General features: G+C 47.5%; 2 protein-coding genes across 2 annotated transcripts; both read left to right on the forward strand.

Annotated features, from left to right (window-relative positions):
• The first annotated feature begins 92 nt into the window (after positions 1-92).
• DDX51 (DEAD-box helicase 51) lies at positions 93-10585 on the forward strand. Its single transcript, XM_052797261.1, has 16 exons — positions 93-186; positions 328-716; positions 1122-1366; positions 1492-1642; positions 3164-3309; positions 3611-3682; positions 3870-3976; positions 4499-4607; positions 5244-5389; positions 6073-6268; positions 6899-7014; positions 7107-7223; positions 8177-8278; positions 8755-8818; positions 9033-9167; positions 10024-10585. The coding sequence occupies exons 1-16, from the start codon at positions 164-166 to the stop codon at positions 10048-10050; spliced, it is 2145 nt and encodes a 714-aa protein (XP_052653221.1). The 5' UTR covers positions 93-163; the 3' UTR covers positions 10051-10585.
• A 973-nt stretch (positions 10586-11558) lies between these two features.
• On the forward strand, positions 11559-18072 carry GSTT2B (glutathione S-transferase theta 2B). The gene is made up of 5 exons (XM_052797263.1): positions 11559-11736; positions 14656-14743; positions 15436-15586; positions 16163-16339; positions 16869-18072. The coding sequence occupies exons 1-5, from the start codon at positions 11625-11627 to the stop codon at positions 17073-17075; spliced, it is 735 nt and encodes a 244-aa protein (XP_052653223.1). The 5' UTR covers positions 11559-11624; the 3' UTR covers positions 17076-18072.

Consider the following 18072-nt stretch of genomic DNA (forward strand, 5'->3'; position numbering starts at 1 on the left):
CTCGGCCGCCCTTCCCCTCAGGGGGCGCGCGGCGCCGCCCCTCCCCAGCCGGCGGAGGCGGCGCGCGCCCGCCCCCGCGCCTTCTGGAGCCTTCCGCCGCTGCCGCGCGCCACGCGGGCTCCGCTGACGTCATCTCCGGGCGCCCCGGCGGCGCGGCGCGGCCATGGCGCTTTTCTGCATCAACAGGTAACTCCTGCCCCGGGCGCTGCCGGCCCGGCCCCGGCGTCCCCCAGCGGCACGGACTCGAGTGGGGGGGTGCCTGGCCGGACGGGCCCGGTGGGAGCGGGTGGCCTGTGCCTGAGGAGGTTTTGTCCTGGGCTGTTTCAGGTACGGCGGGGAGGAGGAGAAGCAAGGGGAGGAGGAGGAGGACGCTGAGGCGAAGGCCCGGGCTCGGGTCCTGCTGGAGCGGCTGCGCCAGCAGGCGAAGGCCCGGCAGCTGAAGAAGCAGCAGGAGGCACAGCCCGAGGGAGGGGAAGGCGGGCTGTCCGGAGGAGCCGGCCCGGGACTGAGCCCCGGGGGCGGAAAGAGGAGGAGGAAGGGGGAGAGTGAAGAGCAGTCCTGTGCGCAAGGACAGAAGAAGCTCAAGAAGAAACAGCAGCCTCGCAGCTCTTCTGAAGAAAGGGCGGACGCTGAGGAGGCAGCAGATGGCAGCACTCCATCGAACAAGAAAGACAGTAGAAGAAAATCGGACGTGCCGCAAGAGAGGACTGAAGCAGGTAACGCTAAACTGAGGCCGTAGGATTTTGGTTCATTGGGGTCGACAGTTCTCAACGGAGAAGTAGACACAAGTTACCCTTTGAGTAACCTGCTGAATTTACCTGATGGTAAATTTTGTTTTCCTCTGCTTAATATATTCCCAAAGTAATTCGCTTTCTAGGGGAAAACCCCATAGTGCAAACTTTGGGGATCAGTTTAGTGTAAGGGAAGGAGGGAAGCATGTCACCTCAGTCTTCAGTTGCCTCCATACCAACGAAGAAACGTTCAGCTTTTGCACTTGGATTTAGGAAGAAAGAGGAGCTTGCAAGTTTTGCTTAAGTCTGTTGTTGTGAAATGTTCCCTACATCCCTTTTCTGTAGCACGTTCTGACCTGTCGCTTTGTATTCTTGTTATCCAAATTCCAGATTCTGAAGAAGACATCAAACAACAGGAATATAGAAGCAACCTTAAAAATAAGTCTTCTCAAAGGAAGAAAGCAGATGAGGAAACAGAGGGAGCTGAAACAAGGAAGAAAGAGAACAGTCAAAGAGCTGAAGGAAGTCAGAGTACAAAGGAGGAGCTGTCCTTAGCAGCCTTGGAGGAAGAGGCAAATCCTCCACCCTCCAGTTTGGTGGTTCTTGGAGACTATGACAGAAAGCCAGTGCAGAAGGTAACTAGCTTGACTGAATTTTGATGATGGTCAGGAAGGAGCATGCATCTTAACAGCTTATTTTATGTATGGTATTGTCTGTTTGATGGCGGAAATGCTTTGTTATTCTTCTTTCCCCACCTCAGGTTCAGCCCTTCTTACCGCAGTGGCTTGCTCAACCCAAACTAGTGCAAAAACGTATCAAAGATAATCTAGTTCCAATCGGAGAAGTCCCAGGAATTCATCCCCGGCTGTTGAAAAAGCTACAAATGAATGGGATAGAGTCCTTTTTTCCAGGTAATTTGATAGTGCTTTTGTTTCTTTCTAAACTGACTTAGGTAGTTCCTACAGTCTATTGCTGTATATTTTATGTAGTCAGTGAAGTAAAACATAGAAAAGAACAAGCTTAATGCAGCAAAGTGATCGTACTAGTTTTAACCCTTCTTTTTCAAAGCTTTACCTAGGCTGAGTAACTGAAGTGTGTTATCTAGTCATAAATGTAGCTCCACAAAATATGACAGCTTGAAGTAATAGCTCACAGCTGCCAAAAGAGGGAGGTCTTACTCGTGTCCTCCCGTTTTCCCCCCTTCCCACCAGGCTTGTGCTTTAGTTCCTTACCTTCCACCATCTCTGCTGCTAATCAGACCTCTCTAGAAACCCGTTCGACTCATTAAAGCAGCAGAAAACCGTTCAAGAAAAAAAAAAAACAGTTGGTTTTCCATTATTTTACCAGTTTTGCAAAAAAGTGCAGTAAGTGCCAGCTCCTAAATAAATAGAAAGCACAGCTGGAAGCAGGGATAAGGAGAGGAGGCAATGGGAGAGGAGGGAGGAAGGTGGGATCTCGGACCTGCAGTCAGTTGCTTGGTCCAGCTGAGCCTGGAGGCTTAGACTGTATCAGAGACTCATCAAGGTTACATTGGAAAGGCAGCATGTGTCGTCTTTTTTTAAGTATGCTGTTACATAACATTTTAATCTAAGTGCTATTGCTTATTTTGTCCGGGAAGATCATAACAGCTTGCTGATAGCAACTTCTTGTGTTCTCTCATAAGTGAAGTCCAGCTTATGGCCCTTGGTAGTAGATGAATCAAGCAGTGTCACGCCCTGTCTGGTAGAGATGGTGTCCTCTAAAGTCATACATCATATGCCTCACTGAGTATGGTCTTGTCATGAAGCTAGATCCCCTGGCTGCTAAACCTCATAGATAAACCAAAGTTGGCTGGTTTGTCAGGGCTCGTCATGGGACAGGGAAAGGAGAGAGTTCATGCATGACAGCCAAAGCTATTGTCTGTACAGGACTGTTTGCTTCAGTCCTTGTGTACTCTCCTGCGACAAACTTGAATGACTCTAAAGCCTATAGGAGTTGTGCATTTTGCTCCTTGGCAGGTAAGGCTGTGTTGCCGTGTTGCATGTTCTGTGTTTATATACGAGCAGTTTGTACTTCAAAGAAAGGATGCTTGCAGACAAATATTCATAGGTTTTAAATCTGCCCAGTGCCATCCTAACGTGAGAACAAGAAGACAGATACGAGTTGGAAACAGTATTTAACACAGTAACATCCTAGCTGAGCACTGGAAGTAGCTGAATTCTTGGAGAGGGAAATCTCTGTATTCAGTGCTAAGCTTCCATGAATGAACAAGAACCAGGTGAAACCAGATAGCATCTCTATTGACAACTGGTTTTGATTTCTTCCTCTCTTACGTCTATAGCAACAACAGCATAGATGTAGAAACAGATTCATTCTATATAACTGCTTTCCTGGCTACACTGGTTTTAGTCCAGTTAACTCTGTAGTTAATGTTTGTTTCCATTTTTCTTCAGTTCAGGCAGAGGTGATTCCTGCTATTCTACAGAGTGCATCCAATGGGTATTTGGTTGGGCAGGGAGGATACCGCCCCAAAGACATCTGCGTCTCAGCACCTACGGGCAGTGGTAAAACCCTGTCTTTTGTCATACCCATAGTACAGGTGAGTTTACCCCCAGTAAAGTACCTGTAGGGAAAATGCTGGGGTTGCTTTTGTTCAAGCAAAAGTAGGTCAGAAAGGAATTTGTGGATGCAAAGCAGCAGATTTTTAGCTCAGAGCTGTACGAGTCCCCTTCATCTCATGAAACCATAGCATGAGAAGTTGGGAGGGTGGAGGGGAGTAAAATGGAAACATAAAACTCCATGAGGATGTGTCAAGCCCATCTCTTCTCCCTACTTTAGATACAAGAACCTCCTTCTCTCCCCACTGCTTTCAGGGACTCATTTGGTCTTTGTTTCGGCAGGTTCTGCTAGATCGAGTAGTTTGCCAAGTACGAGCTCTGGTTGTTCTGCCCACCAAAGAACTGGCACAACAGGTATGTGGCTCTTCACCTTCTCTCTGAGTGGAACTGGGCCGAGGGAAAGGCTGGTGCAGACAGTACTTTGCTTGGCTGTTCTGTGAAGCAGTTTGAAGATCCATCAGTGGATTTGATGTTGTTAGCGTAACGGAAAGTATTACTTTAACTGATTTTGTTGTGGCTAACAAAGCCCATCTCTTTGCAGGTGAGTAAAGTGTTCAACATTTACACTGATGGGACAGGTCTGAAGGTCGTTTTGATTACTGGCCAGAAATCTTTTGCAAAGGAGCAGGAGATGCTTGTCCAGAAAAAGTAGGTTAAAAGGTCTTTTGATAAGGTTTATAGAGATCGTAAACTATTTAATCTCAGTAAGCAGAGGTCAAAATATAGGCTATTGCATCACACCATTGTGCAATAACGATTTTGGATAGTGGGTTTATATGCTAGGCACTGGTCGTTCTGTCTTTGACAAAAGTGCCTGCTACTACCCCTTTTTTATGATTGTTGTGTTTTACTAGATTTTGGGGGGTCTTCACCAGCTGAGTAGAATGCAAACATTTACCTTATACCCACAGGTACAAATGATTGTTACAGGATTTTGCTGCAGCTAAGCTTTTTTTTAAGAGCAATGAAGAATGATGCTTTTTGTTTAAAATGAGGGTTTAGTGTCCAGCACTGCCTTTGCATGCTTTCCACATAAAGTGCATATTTGAATTCTGCTCTTGCTCAGTTAAGAGAGGAGTAGGAAAATCTTAAGCTCTGCTGACCAAGGATCTCTGTTACGTGCTTTATGGTGTAGGGAGAAACTTACTGATGGGCTGCTTGTTCTTTCAGAGTGACAGGCTACTGCAGCCTGGCTGATATTATTGTGGCTACACCAGGGCGGCTCACAGATCACATTAGCCAGACCGCGGGGTTTAGCCTGACGCAGCTTCGCTTCCTGGTGAGTCAACTCCACAGGTCTCCCATCTTAGTGCAAGGCCCATTAGAGCTGTAATTCCTGCTTTGTTCTTGCACGGTACATAAATATCTCTCTGTTGGAACTGTTGTATGGTCCCGTTCTACACTCCAGATTGCTCAGGCAGCGGTCTCAAGATGAGATGTTTTATTCCAACTCGTGACACCCAAGCATCCACTCACTTCCCCTTCTCTCCTAGCCTCTTGCAAACACAAACTCAGAGTGAAGCCTTATTGGTCAAGGTCAAGGTAAATTATCAGACTGTAGTAGCTTCCACCACATAGGAGTCTGCAGAAACATAGTTGCAATCTTATTTATGATATGGAGATTTTTATCTCTTTTTTCGGAGACATGGAATGGATTTATGTGCAAATGAACTTGTGTGTAGTTTGAGTGTCAGGCTGGCTACTGAGCCGCTGAAATAAAAGCAAAATTCAGTTTTGGGATAGAAACTTCTGCCTTCATTTGAGGAAGGATAGGCAAAGAAAATACTTCTATTGACTAGAAGCTTCCATTATCTTACACTCTGGCTCACTTGTTATAGATACAAAAAGAAAATAAAAGCTCCCTAGTGCTAGATGGTATTTAACAAGTAGTGTTTTTTCGTCCTTGTGAATTCAGATCGTAGACGAAGCTGACCGTATGATTGATGACATGCACCAGAACTGTCTGAACCAAATTGTCAAAGCTGCATTCCAAGTAGAAAATTACTCTGGCTCCAACATGCTTTTTCAGAGGACCAAACCAGGGCCTATAACAGCAGCCAGGTAAGTTGCAGAATGCGTTTCTTTGAACTGGTAGCGCGGACACCAGCTCTTAGATGTCACTGCCCTGCTTCACAGCACTCTCTCACAGGCACTCCCAAAGCCAAAGTAAGGCAGCTGCTTTTTCAAAGCTTGAAAAAGCAGGCAGCGAGCAGCTGATAGTACAAGATGTCTTTTAGACTGAAGCCTAAGTATTGTATTCTCCAAGCTTTCCTTAACTAGACTAAGGGAGCATCAAAAGAATGCACAAATATTGCAAGTCTGTGATTCTTTTGCATGGTAACTATTTGAGTTAGTTGAGCTGAGTAATGGGTTTGAAGAAAAACTGTTGGAATTATCTATCTGCAGCTGCTGCTTTCATACATCATGGTAGAGATGTGTCAGAAACAGAGATCAGCAACCAAGGAAGGAAGGGACTAGAATGAGGACACAGGTAACTAGGATGCAAGAATGTGTGCAGGGGTAACAGATGCAGGTTGTGCAGTTGGTTGAGGGCGCTGATCAGTTCCATCTGTGAACTCCACCATAAAACAAGGGTGTAAAAGAACCTACAGGAAAGGCCCAGGACAGGAAAAGAGTGTCAAAAAGAGTTAATTGCTTCCCTCATAACATCATCTGAAGGCACTTGTGGAGGAGCTCCTTTGCCCCGTCCTCAAAGCTCAGTTTCCGTGTGCTATTTCTTTCAGCTCCTGCTATCCTCAGATACCCTTACAGAAACTGCTGTTTTCAGCCACGTTGACTCAGGACCCAGAGAAACTGCAGCAGCTGGACTTATTCCAGCCTCGCCTCTTCACGTCTGTCTATTCTGAGAAAAAAACATTTGGAGTTGGAACAGAGACTGAACAAGATACTAAGAAATACACACTCCCCGAGGGGCTATCGGTATGACATTAATTGTCTTGAACAAATTATACTTGAAGGTTTGTTTAACTCTGGAGTCTGTAGTTGTTTTTACCCTATAAACAAATATGTCTTCCATATGGTTCCTTGCACGACAGAGGTGCTGGGCGAAAGTGGCTTTGGGAGTATTTATGACCCAGAGAGTTCTACCTTTTGCGCGTTTGTTTTCTCATTGCTTAGTGTTCATGTGGTTAAGACTGGATTAATTTTTTTTTTTATTAAACTCTCTTCATGCAGAATTAAGATATGAAGTAATAATAATGTAGTAGCACTTATCAACAGTCCATATGTATGACATGCATTTTGGGGCATGTAGATATAGGTCACCCTGTAGACAAGAAGGCAGTGCGTGTTGTTACTTGCTGTGGAGAAGTGAGAACATTAGAACAACACAGATCTCTGTCTCCACCCTGTGTTGTATCATCCCAGCCTGTAACTGTGACTTATTCTAAAGGGGGTGGCCTTGTTCTAAAGGGGGTCTGGTTTTGCTGTTATTAGTCAGCTGTAAAACATCAAAGCCTATGTGGGTCTTGGACAGGTAGTGGGTTTCAGAGTAGATAGCCTTGGCAAGAAGTAATTTTTCTCTCTGAACTTCTTCCCTGTCGACTGCAGCAATGTTACGTGCCTTGTGACCTGAATTCTAAGCCTTTGCTCCTCTTGTATTTCATGCTGAAAATGAAATTTACCCGTGTGTTGTGCTTTACCAACTCCAGGGAAGCTTCTCACAGGTGAATATATTAATGAGATCACTACAGTAGGTATCTGTCAAGTAATGCTACAGAGGTAATGAAGTGACTGTTTCCATCCCATTTACCTACAGGTTGTTCCTGCTGGTTCAAGCCTTTGGTGGCATTGCTGTGGCTGAATTTTCTTCTCGGTTACCTCCAAATGAAAGACAGAGAACCATGAAGGAATTTGAACAAGGAAAAATACAACTGTGAGCATCTTAAATGAGTTTCCTGCATCTCTTCCAACATAGGTTGTTTCCAGTGTGAGGAGCTAGGTAGAACCAACACAGTTAAATGGGGTCTTCTGTAAAACAGAGCATGCAGGAACCAACTTGCAGAATGGGTGTGAGACTCGGACTTGTGACTTGAATTGTTACCCTGCCTGTAACTTGGCCTGTTCTAATCTAGCTGTAACCTGAACTTCTGTGTGTTATTTTATAACAAGCAGTAAATGTAACTGCTTGTTCATATAGTTGCCCAAAACACATACAGTTCAGAAGACCTTAAGTTTAATGTGTGTGCTTGGCGTCTGGCACTTGGTGGAAGAAAATGGATGTTGGTGCTAGAAATATATATAGTATTAGTGCTTCCTACCAAGAAAATCCCTGATCAGACTGGCATACAGCCTTACTTCTATCCATGTGTTTGATTTGCCTTGTGGTTTTGGTAGCTGTGTGGGATTGCATCTGTGGAATGTCTCTGAGAAGAAGGTAAATACTTATTTTCTGGATTTTCTTTTTATCCAAACCCGGTGTTTAAATTCCTCCTTGACTGCTGGAATTTCACACCTCGCTGTCTGCAGAGGTCACTTAAAGTGCCTTTATGGAATGTTCAGATAGCTTACAGGTTTGTAACCTCCATCGTGGTGGGAGCCGTCTGGCTTAGTGTCACATGCTTGGAGAACCTGGAAACGCCCAGTAACTTTTCATGCACAACAGTAGGTGACAAGCCTGCAGTGATGCTTGGAGGTCTGCAGGCAGTTAATAATGCCAGTGGCAATAAGGAGTGACTTACAATGCTGCTGTCGTGCTCAGAGGTCAGAGGCTGGCTGCCCAGGTTGAACAGAGATTAGCAAGAGTTGTGCTGAGTTCACTTGTGTTTCGGTTCTGCGGTAGTGCAAGAGATGTTACCTGAAAATGACTGTACGTATGTTTAAAACCAGGTTAATCAGTACAGATGCCACTGCACGAGGGATTGACGTTAAAGGAGTGAATTATGTAATAAACTATGATGCACCGCAGTTCATCAGGACGTATATTCACCGGTAAGACAACCAGGAACAAAGGGAAGATGTCTGGGCTTGGTTTACTTTGAAATGTTTAGCAAAGGTGACGTGCACTTAAAAGGGTTTTTAGCTTTTGGATTTTTTGTACTTTAATATGCAAATAGCTTTCTAATTGAAATTAAGCCTGTAGCGTCAGCAGAGTAATGCAGCATTGAAACAGAGAGCTAGCACCCTATTACAGAAAATGTAGTTTACAGGAACTAGAAATACTGTCCTGGACAGCATCGAGTATTGGGTTTCTAGATGTTGAGAAAGCTGCAGTGGCACAGCAGCTGTGAATGAGCCCTGGAAGTGTTCACCCTTTGTAACATACGGCTAGTCCTGCTGTGCTAACCTCAAAAAACTTGGAATCAGAGTTTCTTAAATCTGGAGAATTTCAGAATCAGACTTTTGGAGCTGATAATGGCAGTGACTGTGTGGCTAAACTGACTTGATGCTACTTTTTCTCATTTCAGAGTTGGAAGAACGGCTCGTGCAGGAAAAGTGGGCGTCGCTTTCAGCTTGGTCCTTAGAATTCAGGTACGTCATTGGTGTGGGATTCATTTGGTAAGGATGCATGCAGGGGCATAAGGAAGATAAGGTTCATACTACTTCCCTCCTTTTCCAGTCAGCTGAGCTTTGTACTTGGAAACTTCAATTATTTCCTGACTAGGCAGCATGTTCCAAAATGTGCTCGTTTTCTAGCTGATAGGCAGTGGGGTGTCTCATCTCCTGTGTCCATTTTGTTATGCAGGAGCGTAGGTTTCTGCGGATGTTGAAGGATGCTGGCATCCGAGACATAAAGAAGCACCCGGTGAAGGGCAACTCACTAAAGCCGTTGGTGCAGAAATATGAGGAAGCTCTCTGTAAGCTTGAGAAGACAGTCAAGGTAATTGAAATGAGGAAGAAAACAAAAAAAAAATCGAACTACGACTTGCACAGTTTATTTTAACTCATGACTAGCACAAGTATTAGTGTCCAGGATCCTTTCCTTTAACTGAGACATTTCCATTTCACTGTGAAGGCAGCATGTGTGGGTGCCTCATTATGAAGTACTCAGGGTGGGGAGGAGAGAAAGAGGTCTTCTGTTAAAGGAAAGGTAGGCAGCATCCCTGGAGGTATTTAAAAGACATGTAGACATGGCGCTTAAGGACATGGTTTAGTGGTGGACTTTGCAGTGTTAAGTTTACAGTTGGACTCGATCTTTTCCAAGCTAAATGATTCTATGATTCTATTTTATGATTCTATGATTTGTGGTGTTGCCTTTTCTATTCTGCCTTTCTCTTACCTCTGGAGCTGGGATTTTGGCAACTACCCAGAGGAGGGCAAACAAAATGCAGAGATTAAACCTTTTGTCATTACAGAGTTATAAGACTGTAATTTACAGCTATGCTGACTAGAAGTTTGGGTATTCCAAACCAGGAAAGCATTTTCTGCAGGCCATTCTTTATACACCCGTGGGAAGGTTGAGAGCTTTCAGACAGAAGCAGGGTAGCATTTAACTTGCTAGATGGGCGGACTAGGGATCCATAATAGACTTTCTGTGCTGTATGATTTAGGCAAGTGTTCTGCCCTCTAATTTGAGGACTCCTTGAAAAATGATGATTTTGAGTTGTAGACTAGGAATGCTTGAGAATTGGGGCAGAAAGGATTATTAAATTGTCCCATTGCTCCCCAAAGTCCCTTCTGTGTGACTCTGAGACAGGGCCATCTTCAGTCACCTTCTCAACTTTAATTTTGAACAGAACGAGCGAGCACAGAAACGAGCCTGAATGAATGGAAGCTGAGAAGGTCGTGTTTTGTGGCACTGAAGCTGCTGAGCGGGATAGGTCACGGGCTACTACCCAGCATGGTAACAAGGAGACATGGTCGCTGAACGGTTGGCTCCTCAACCTTATCCTATGCGAAGTCGGCTATTACGGGCCTCATTCCCCTTTCAAGGACACTGCAAACAGAGTTCAGTTACTGGTTTAAAACAAAAAAAATTAAAATTTGAGATACAGTTGTTCTGAAGAGGACTTTGTGTCATATCCTACTGGTATATGTAAAGCTGCCCCCAGTGAAGAGAAGAGCTGTTACACAGCGCTTGAGCATGGGCCTGATGGAACTGGCGATCTCCAAAGGTGAGGGCTGTGCCCTTCGTGCCTCTGAACTGCGACAGCTAATGGTTCCGTCTTACTGCACAAGCAGCTGTATCTGCAAATGCATAAACACATATACAGTGCCTATAGCAGAAGTGTGTTTGAAGAGCTGCTCTAGGCTGAAGTGACTGTAACTTTTAAATAAATACTATATATATTTTTAAAACGGTGTCTAATAAAGATTCCTGGGTACAGGGATGGAGATTGCCTTGAAGAGCTTTTTCACTTCTATAGTCTTGTGCCTTTCTTGTCATTTTGTTTCCTTCCACTATTCACTACCACTGGTAACGGCAGGTCTTACTAAGTGTTAGGTTGGCATTAATGCAGACTGAAATGTCTGACGTCCAATATGAATATACTGGAGTCAGCTAGTATCACTGCAAGCCATAAATCTGTATTTGAGACGTGCCACTGCTATTTTTAGCTGCCCCTGGCAGAAGGCTCAGAGCTACCACGTAGCTGCAGCCTGCACCTACCCTCTTAAGACTTTCGGCAGGAACCGCCCCAGCTCTGGTTTATTATTTTGTAAAACAACAAAGTAAGGGTACACCAGCATTAGCAATACATTGTTGGAGCAAAACGAAGAAGGGCTGGCAATCGTGGAGGGTTGGGTGTCAGGAAGGGTGGTTGCGTCTTGTAAAGGTAGGAGCAATGCGGGGTTATTTTATAGCAGTGAAGTAGTGTCTGGCTTCCTACTGTGTGACTCTCGAGCAGATTTTGCATAGCACGGGTGCCTGGGCTGGTGTCAGAGTAGCAAAGAAAGTTCTCTTCTGCAAGAGCTGTGAGCTCCCGTCAGCAAAGCAAGTATCTACCTCTTGTGCACCTACACCCATCAGCCTGCCTTTGGTTTTCCTTCTCATTAGGCAGTTCAGGGCAGTTACTAAGACAAGCCCGAGTTTCAAACGGGAGACGGCAGAGCCCGGTTGGAACTTTGCCCTGGAAAACCGCCATCGCCCCCGTCCCGGCGCAGCTCTGCCCGCCCCGCAGCGGTCCTGTTCTGCGCCACGGTCCCTCTGGGCCGAAGCCCCGCTGCCGGGCCGAAGCCCCGCTGCCGGGCCGAAGCCGGTAACGCGGCGGGCGGGAGCCCCGGGCTCTCCCCGGGGCGGCTCCGCCCCCGCCGCGGGAGGAACCGGGGCAGCCTCGCCCCGCCCGGGGAGCGCGGCGCTGGCGGGGCGGGGGCGGCAGCAGCCGGAGCGGTGGCAGGGATGGGGCTGGAGCTGTACCTGGACCTGCTCTCGCAGCCCTGCCGGGCGCTCTACATCTTCGCCCGCAGCAACGGCATCCCCTTCGAGTTCAAGCAAGTGGAGCTGATGAAGGGTGAGCGGGGCCGGGGCTTGTGGCGGGGCTGGGGGTGGTTCTCTGTCCCCAGTCCCTGGGTTAGCAGGGGGGCCTACTGCTTCCCCCCCCCCCCCTCCGGGCTGCTGGGCACAGCCGTGCTGGGACCCCGGGGTCCCCCCGCTGCTCCCCATCTCCAGGGCAAACCGCTGGTTGCCAGCACCCCCCCCTCCACGCAGAGCCGCTCCGCGGGTGGGACCGGGTTACTCAATCGTCCCCATCAGCGCAAGATGCTTCATGAGGGTGGGGTGGCCCTCCAGCTGCAGAAGGCTTCTGGTGTCAAAATAAAAGCAAAACCTGATTTCCTAAAGAAACCCTGACTTGAACTGGCAGTCTCGGTGCCCGCGTCCCTCTGCAACAAACGACTGCTCTGCAAAGGTGTGCGGTATCTTTGAAATCAGCCCCACCGCAGCAGAAAGTGGGTCTCTGAAAAAAGGACTGCTTTTCTGAGAAGAAACGCTCAGGATGGGCTAGGTCTGAGGCCGTTCCCCATCTAAACGAGAAACAAAAAGCAACAGAGATGGGACATTCACGTATGGGCGAGGATAGCGGAGATGTGGGGTTCTTGCTCTCTAATTCAACTTCCTTAGAAAACTTTGCGCTCCGCTAAGCAGCAGCAGTTGCTGCAGAGCAGCTTTTCTCCCCTTCTTAGCAGGGGTTAAGAGCCCCTTGGGAAGAGCCCTCATGCAGGGAGCTTGCTGATGTCTCCCCAGGCAGGCAGGCCAGCCAGCCACCCCTTGGGTTGTTCCTGTTTATGGTCAGGTTATTTTGAGAGGATTGAGGACAGGCTCATGAAGGCAGGGGAGCGAGACAACGCAGCCGTCGGGGATCTGAACGCTGAGAAATGAAGGGAAGGTGGTTTAGTTTGTATTCAAACCAACTGATAATTGGTAAGAGCCTGCCCAGGAGGTATCATATATTTTCACCCAACAGTGCCTAAAGATCTGTATCTTCTTTCTTTGTAACTGAAGCTGGTAAAAGCTATCCTTCAACTTTTCCAGAACTCTGCGGGAGTTGAAATTAAGGTAATGTATTGGGCATAAGAATGCCTCGGTAAGTAATGCTTAAAACCAATGAAAGATGAGAAGGCTTCTGGGGCTGAAACTGATAAAGGAACAAAAGAGGCTCCAGCCTGTGACTTGAAGAAACCTCAGGCGTGTTGTGGTTTCGTCTCTGGGTGTTCCCCTGCACGCCTTAGCTGTGCATTGATTGCACCTTACTGCGGCTTTCCTCAGACCTGCCTCGCAGGAAAAAGATGTTGCTATTTTTTGTGGCTGGGGGCAGGCTCATCTAGTGTCCTCCTCCTTCTCTCCCAATAAATAAACTGTTGTGAGACACTGGTGCGAAGGAGAGTAGACTGGCAGGCAAGCAATGGCAGCATCAAGGAGAATGGAACAACTGAAATACAGTTATCGGGGAACTGAGAGGAAGGAAAGTGAATTAAATCCCAGCTTCCCAGTGCTCTGTGCCCCGTGGCATCAGCGTTTGCTTTTGGTCAGTGTATTTAAGATGGGTAATTTGGCTTACAGGAATGCTAGAGGTGCATCCCATTCCTGCAGTGTGCACACCTCCCACGCCGTGGGGAAGCACTCCTGGTACCTGCAGCTGGGTTAGCTCGGCATCCAGCTGCTCGGCAGACACGTGTGGGCACACCGGCCCCCAAATGAGCACTCACTCAGGGATACGGTGCGGGCGGCCTCGCTGCATTAGTACCCATCACTGCACGGTATGTAAGGACCAGGTGAGGGAACGTATACTCAGATTTGAGCTGGTGGGTTGAATGTGTCCCCCCAGAAAAGCTCTTGGGCCCCCAGTAGGGTAGGTCTCAAGGAAATGGGTAGAAAGAGTGAGAACGGATAGAAATCACACGACACTCCAGGGACACCCGAGGACCTGGAATTTGCACGTTGTGTGCAGGAAGTCCCAGTGGCTTTTTGAAAGGGGGTGGGGAAGACGGGCTGTGAGCCAAGTGACAGAGGAATAGTCAGAAATGAGGTTTGCCAAGTAGTGGGAAAACTAAAACTGCTTCCAGAGCATATCCTCTAGCACAGAGATTCTCAGGTGACTCACGTAGTGGGACATGGCGGGGGTTAGACGTTAGAGAAGCTTGAATACAGAGGTACACGTGTGTGACTGAAGCCTGCAGCTGGAAAAGGCTGGCACGAACAAGTCACGTAAAACAAGGCTTCTGGGACTGAGTTCAAACGTAGTGGAGCACACTGAGACCTCAGATGAACAAAGCACCTTCTTCCTGTCAGGTTCACTCTGCCTACCTTTCCGGGGGGGACCTACAAGATAGTTTAAAAGCACACTCAAATCCAAGTTTGCTCTGTTAAAGATATGCAAAACCTGCAAAGAGAGCTGATCGATAGATCTGTAATGAAGTACCCATGTCTTTATATGGAATCATAGAAATTTATTTTCATCTGAGGACTAAAAAGAGAGTTGCATATAAATTACATTATCTTCCGGGGAAAAAAAAAAAAAGTCTGCTTTCTCACTGTCCTTGTGGTTCATGTTTCTGATACCGAGATCCCTTTCCTCCTAGGATCTCAGTGTTCACTCTGGGTTTATACGGGACAGGTACCTCCAGGCACAAACTTAGAGCTGATAGAGCCCTGAGTTGACAAGTGCTGTTGGTATGAAAGGGCTCTTAACCGTTCTGACCTTTGTTGAGACGTGGTTCTGGTATGCAGGCAGTAAGCAAGTAAGCTGACATCATAGGGCAAACCCCCTATTTACCTTGTGGCACATTTTGATTGCTTATAAACTTAAACAAGACTGTATTTGTACATTCAAAACCAGGAACTTGAGGCCAGCTGGTCCCCATAGATTCCTCAGGTGTTTGCAGACAGGTCCTGGACATCACTGCCAAGCACAACTTCTCATTTCCCTCCTCAGGGCAGCACAGGACAGAGGAGTTCCAGAAGGTGAATGTCCTGATGAAGGTACCTGCGCTAAGGGACGGGTCTTTCACCTTAGCAGAGAGGTGAGGCTCAAATAAGCTCAAACCCCTACTGCAGTATTGTTTATCCTAATGCTTGGATTCTGCCAGTGCACTGTTCGGTCGCTACTGGGACTCCAGCCCAGGTACTTCTTTGCCGCCTGCCTACCGGTTCCACTTGTACATAACATAAACCTGTGTTTCATGAGAAGCTTTCTCATGTAAGCAACTTGAACAGCGTTGATCGTGGAAAAATCTGTGAGCTGCTGCTCGGAGCTAGCTTGCAGGTAGGCGCTGTTTCTGAGCTTAAATACCTGCCCATGTGTCCTCCTGCTCTCTGCCTTCAGCTGGAGGCTGTGGTTCGGTGCAGTAAATTTGACACAAGGCACCCGCTGCTGGATGGCCAGGCAACACAAAGCTCAGATTTGGTGTAAACTTATTCCATGGCTCATATTTGCTCAAAAATATCGATGGGGTAATTGTACCAGCAGGCCTCGTCTGTCTTGCTGGACTGATGTATCTATCACATAATTGCTGTCCACAGGCAGCCAGTGAAGCCAGCACAAACTCTCTCGTGTGCTGGGCCTCGCTGGCAGTTACGTGTCCTGCACTTCTACCTGACTCGTTAGGTTTGTATTGCTGCTGGTCCAGCAATGCAAAATTTGGGGGAAGGGGAAAGGATGAGGTGCTCTTATCTCAGGTTATCAGCTCACCGGTCTGTCTTGCTCTCCGGGCAGCATTGCAATCCTCCTGTACCTGGCCCGGAAATTCAGGACTCCTGATCACTGGTACCCGTCTGACCTGCAAAAAAGGGCTAGGGTTGATGAGTACCTGTCGTGGCAGCACGTCAACATTCGTGGGAAGGGGAGCAAGCTGTTCTTAATGAAGGTAAGACCATTGTATAGCAAAAACTAAGTGCTAAGAGCTGTGAGTGCAATGGCCCAGGAAGTATCTCCTGTGTGCAGGGCCTTTCTAAGCAAATGTACAAGCCAGGTGACAGACAGGAACAAAACTAGATCTGGAATTGACTCGCCTGCTCAGCTGAGCCTAACTGAAGTGTCCCGAATACTTCATGCTGCAGCCACAGGTCTGGGCATGCACTGAGATCCAGAGCAAATTTGTCCTGGGTAAGCCGCTAACACCAAACACCGTTCACTGCCTTCTGCTCAGCTTCATGGAAAGAATAAACCTCCCATTGGAAAACAAAATGGAGTTGCTTGCAGATGGTGCAGCCTTCCCTTGAGAGGAGACTCTCGTGGCTGAAAGTTCAGACTTTCTAGGGAGGAGACAAGGACAGGCGGGAATTAATGACTGACATTAATGTTAATCTGCCACAGGAGATTAGCAGTACCGATTGTTCTCGTGCGTGGCTGGCGAGGGATCCTTAGAAGGCAGCGGTGGGAGGGTGTGGACTGAGTTTTGAGGGAAATATGTAAAAAGCAACTTGTTTCTTCTCCCTGCCAGGTGCTGCTGCCTCTCCTCACAGGCCAGCCACTTCCTCCAGAGAAACTGGAAAGTGTTACTGAAGAGCTGAACGTTGTCCTGAAGCAGTTTGAGGAGAAGTTCTTGCAGGACAAGCCCTTCATCGCCGGCAGCGAGGTCTCCCTGGCAGACCTTGTAGCACTGGTGGAGCTCATGCAGGTGAGCATCAAGCCCCCCCACAAGCTGGGTTACCGACAGGCAGGGCCAAGGTGTGGCTGCAGCAGCACCACCTCTTTAATGCAGATCTTTCTCCCTGCAGTTAACTCCTTAGTGGAGTTAAATCTTGTTCCTTTTTGACTTTGACCATAATCGAGTTTGCCAGGGAACACCTACTTTGAGACAGTTCTCTCTATAGAAGTATGGACAAAATTCCTCAGGGAAAAAAAAGATAAATTACAAACTAGGCAGAGAAAGTACAGATATTTGGAAGAGATGTGTTGGTGTGCACGGACCTCTGTGTTCTGCATTAGACAGTTCTTGGATTAGCCATGGCAGTGGTCTTTCGCAGCATGTCCCAGGGGACAGCAGCTGCTGAGGATGACAACACTTGCTTCCTACTAGCTAAGAACCAGAGATGAACTCCACCTTATGCGATGACTGTCTGCTGCCTTGAGCCAAAAGCATATCTGTGTGTCATTCTGGTCCTATCCCTGGTAAATGTGTTGTTTGACTCGCTCTCGCTCTGCAGCCTGTAGGTGCTGGCTACGACCTGTTTGAGGAGAGGCCGAAGTTAGCAGAGTGGCGCAGGCGGGTGGAAGAAGCGGTGGGGAAGCAGCTCTTCCAGGAAGCCCATGAAGGGATCTTGAACGTCAAGAACTTGACCGCTGATAAGATCGCACCTGAACTGCTGGAGCATTTCAAGCACCAGCTCCTAAAGCAGGCCAGCCAGAATTAGGGGGTTATACTCTAAGTAAAATGGATTCTTTTCTGCAGGCTTTTTGTAGTATTTCAGCATTTCTTCTAAAAATCAATACAGAAACATCATTCAACAAAATGTACTTCAATCACAGCCTTTCTGCAACTTAGAAGGGAAGAAAACTACATCTTAAACAGACTGCAGTGAGCTGCTTTCCCCTCTTGTCCACTACAGGTATGAGCTGTAGCTCTATAGGCTTTTTCTTCCTCCAACACCACTGGATCTGTTTGAGGACAGAGGCAATTTGGTCCATGTGGGAACCGGGGCCAGTCAGAACTGCCCTTTCCATCCCTATTGAGTTTTCCAGGTCACAGCACTATAGAAGGGGCAAATGCTTCCTGAGGGTATGGCAGAGCAGATCTGTCTGAAACAAGGAAAAATCATAGAAAATGACTTTCACTTTGTAAGACGCTCAGTTGGAAGATTTTTGCTCTTTACTAAAGAGACAGGCCAGGACCCAGCCCTTGGTGGGGACCCTGCCAGGGCTCTCCTAGAACACCTGTCCACTAGAGGCAGCTGCATCACCTGTGGGAGCAAAGGGACACAGTGCCTAGGAGCAGGGGGGCTGGGCAGGTACCCAAGTGAGGCCTCCAGCTTCTGGGAATGATGGGGTTAGTCCTGTGAATAAAGCTCCTCAACCATTGACTCATGCCATTTCTACAAAGAACAGCCTGCACAGTTGAGAAAAGCTGCTTTTTGAAGTGAAGCTGCTGCCAACCACACGGTCGCCCTCTGCAAACCATATCGGTGCTCTGGCCTTTCCCCAGAGCGGCTTTGTCAGCTCATTGGAAGCTATTCAAGGAGGCTCTGATGAGCACTGCCGTGGCTGGGCCAGCATTGGTGGCAGAGGGAGCTGTGCTGGCCAGCCCCGGGGCGAGCAGAACGCACAGGGTATGAGCTGAGTAATGCCTCAAGTACAGTTCCACTGCTCTTCTGTCATGTGAGATTCTTCAGTAAAGTTAATGATTACACTTAC

The sequence above is a fragment of the Harpia harpyja genome, chromosome 9 (genome assembly GCF_026419915.1).
Source record: "Harpia harpyja isolate bHarHar1 chromosome 9, bHarHar1 primary haplotype, whole genome shotgun sequence".
Taxonomy (NCBI): Eukaryota; Metazoa; Chordata; class Aves; order Accipitriformes; family Accipitridae; genus Harpia; species Harpia harpyja.

Bases quoted from the DNA above. Each gene is read 5' to 3' on its own strand.
- DDX51 (XM_052797261.1), top strand. From the start codon at position 164: ATGGCGCTTTTCTGCATCAACAG. The intron at 4,608-5,243 runs GTGAGTCAACTC...TTGTGAATTCAG, and splicing joins TGACGCAGCTTCGCTTCCTG to ATCGTAGACGAAGCTGACCG. The intron at 6,269-6,898 runs GTATGACATTAA...TGTCGACTGCAG, and splicing joins CACTCCCCGAGGGGCTATCG to CAATGTTACGTGCCTTGTGA.
- GSTT2B (XM_052797263.1), top strand. From the start codon at position 11,625: ATGGGGCTGGAGCTGTACCTGGACCTGCTCTCGCAGCCCTGCCGGGCG. The intron at 11,737-14,655 runs GTGAGCGGGGCC...TTCCCTCCTCAG, and splicing joins GCAAGTGGAGCTGATGAAGG to GGCAGCACAGGACAGAGGAG. The intron at 15,587-16,162 runs GTAAGACCATTG...TCTCCCTGCCAG, and splicing joins GCAAGCTGTTCTTAATGAAG to GTGCTGCTGCCTCTCCTCAC.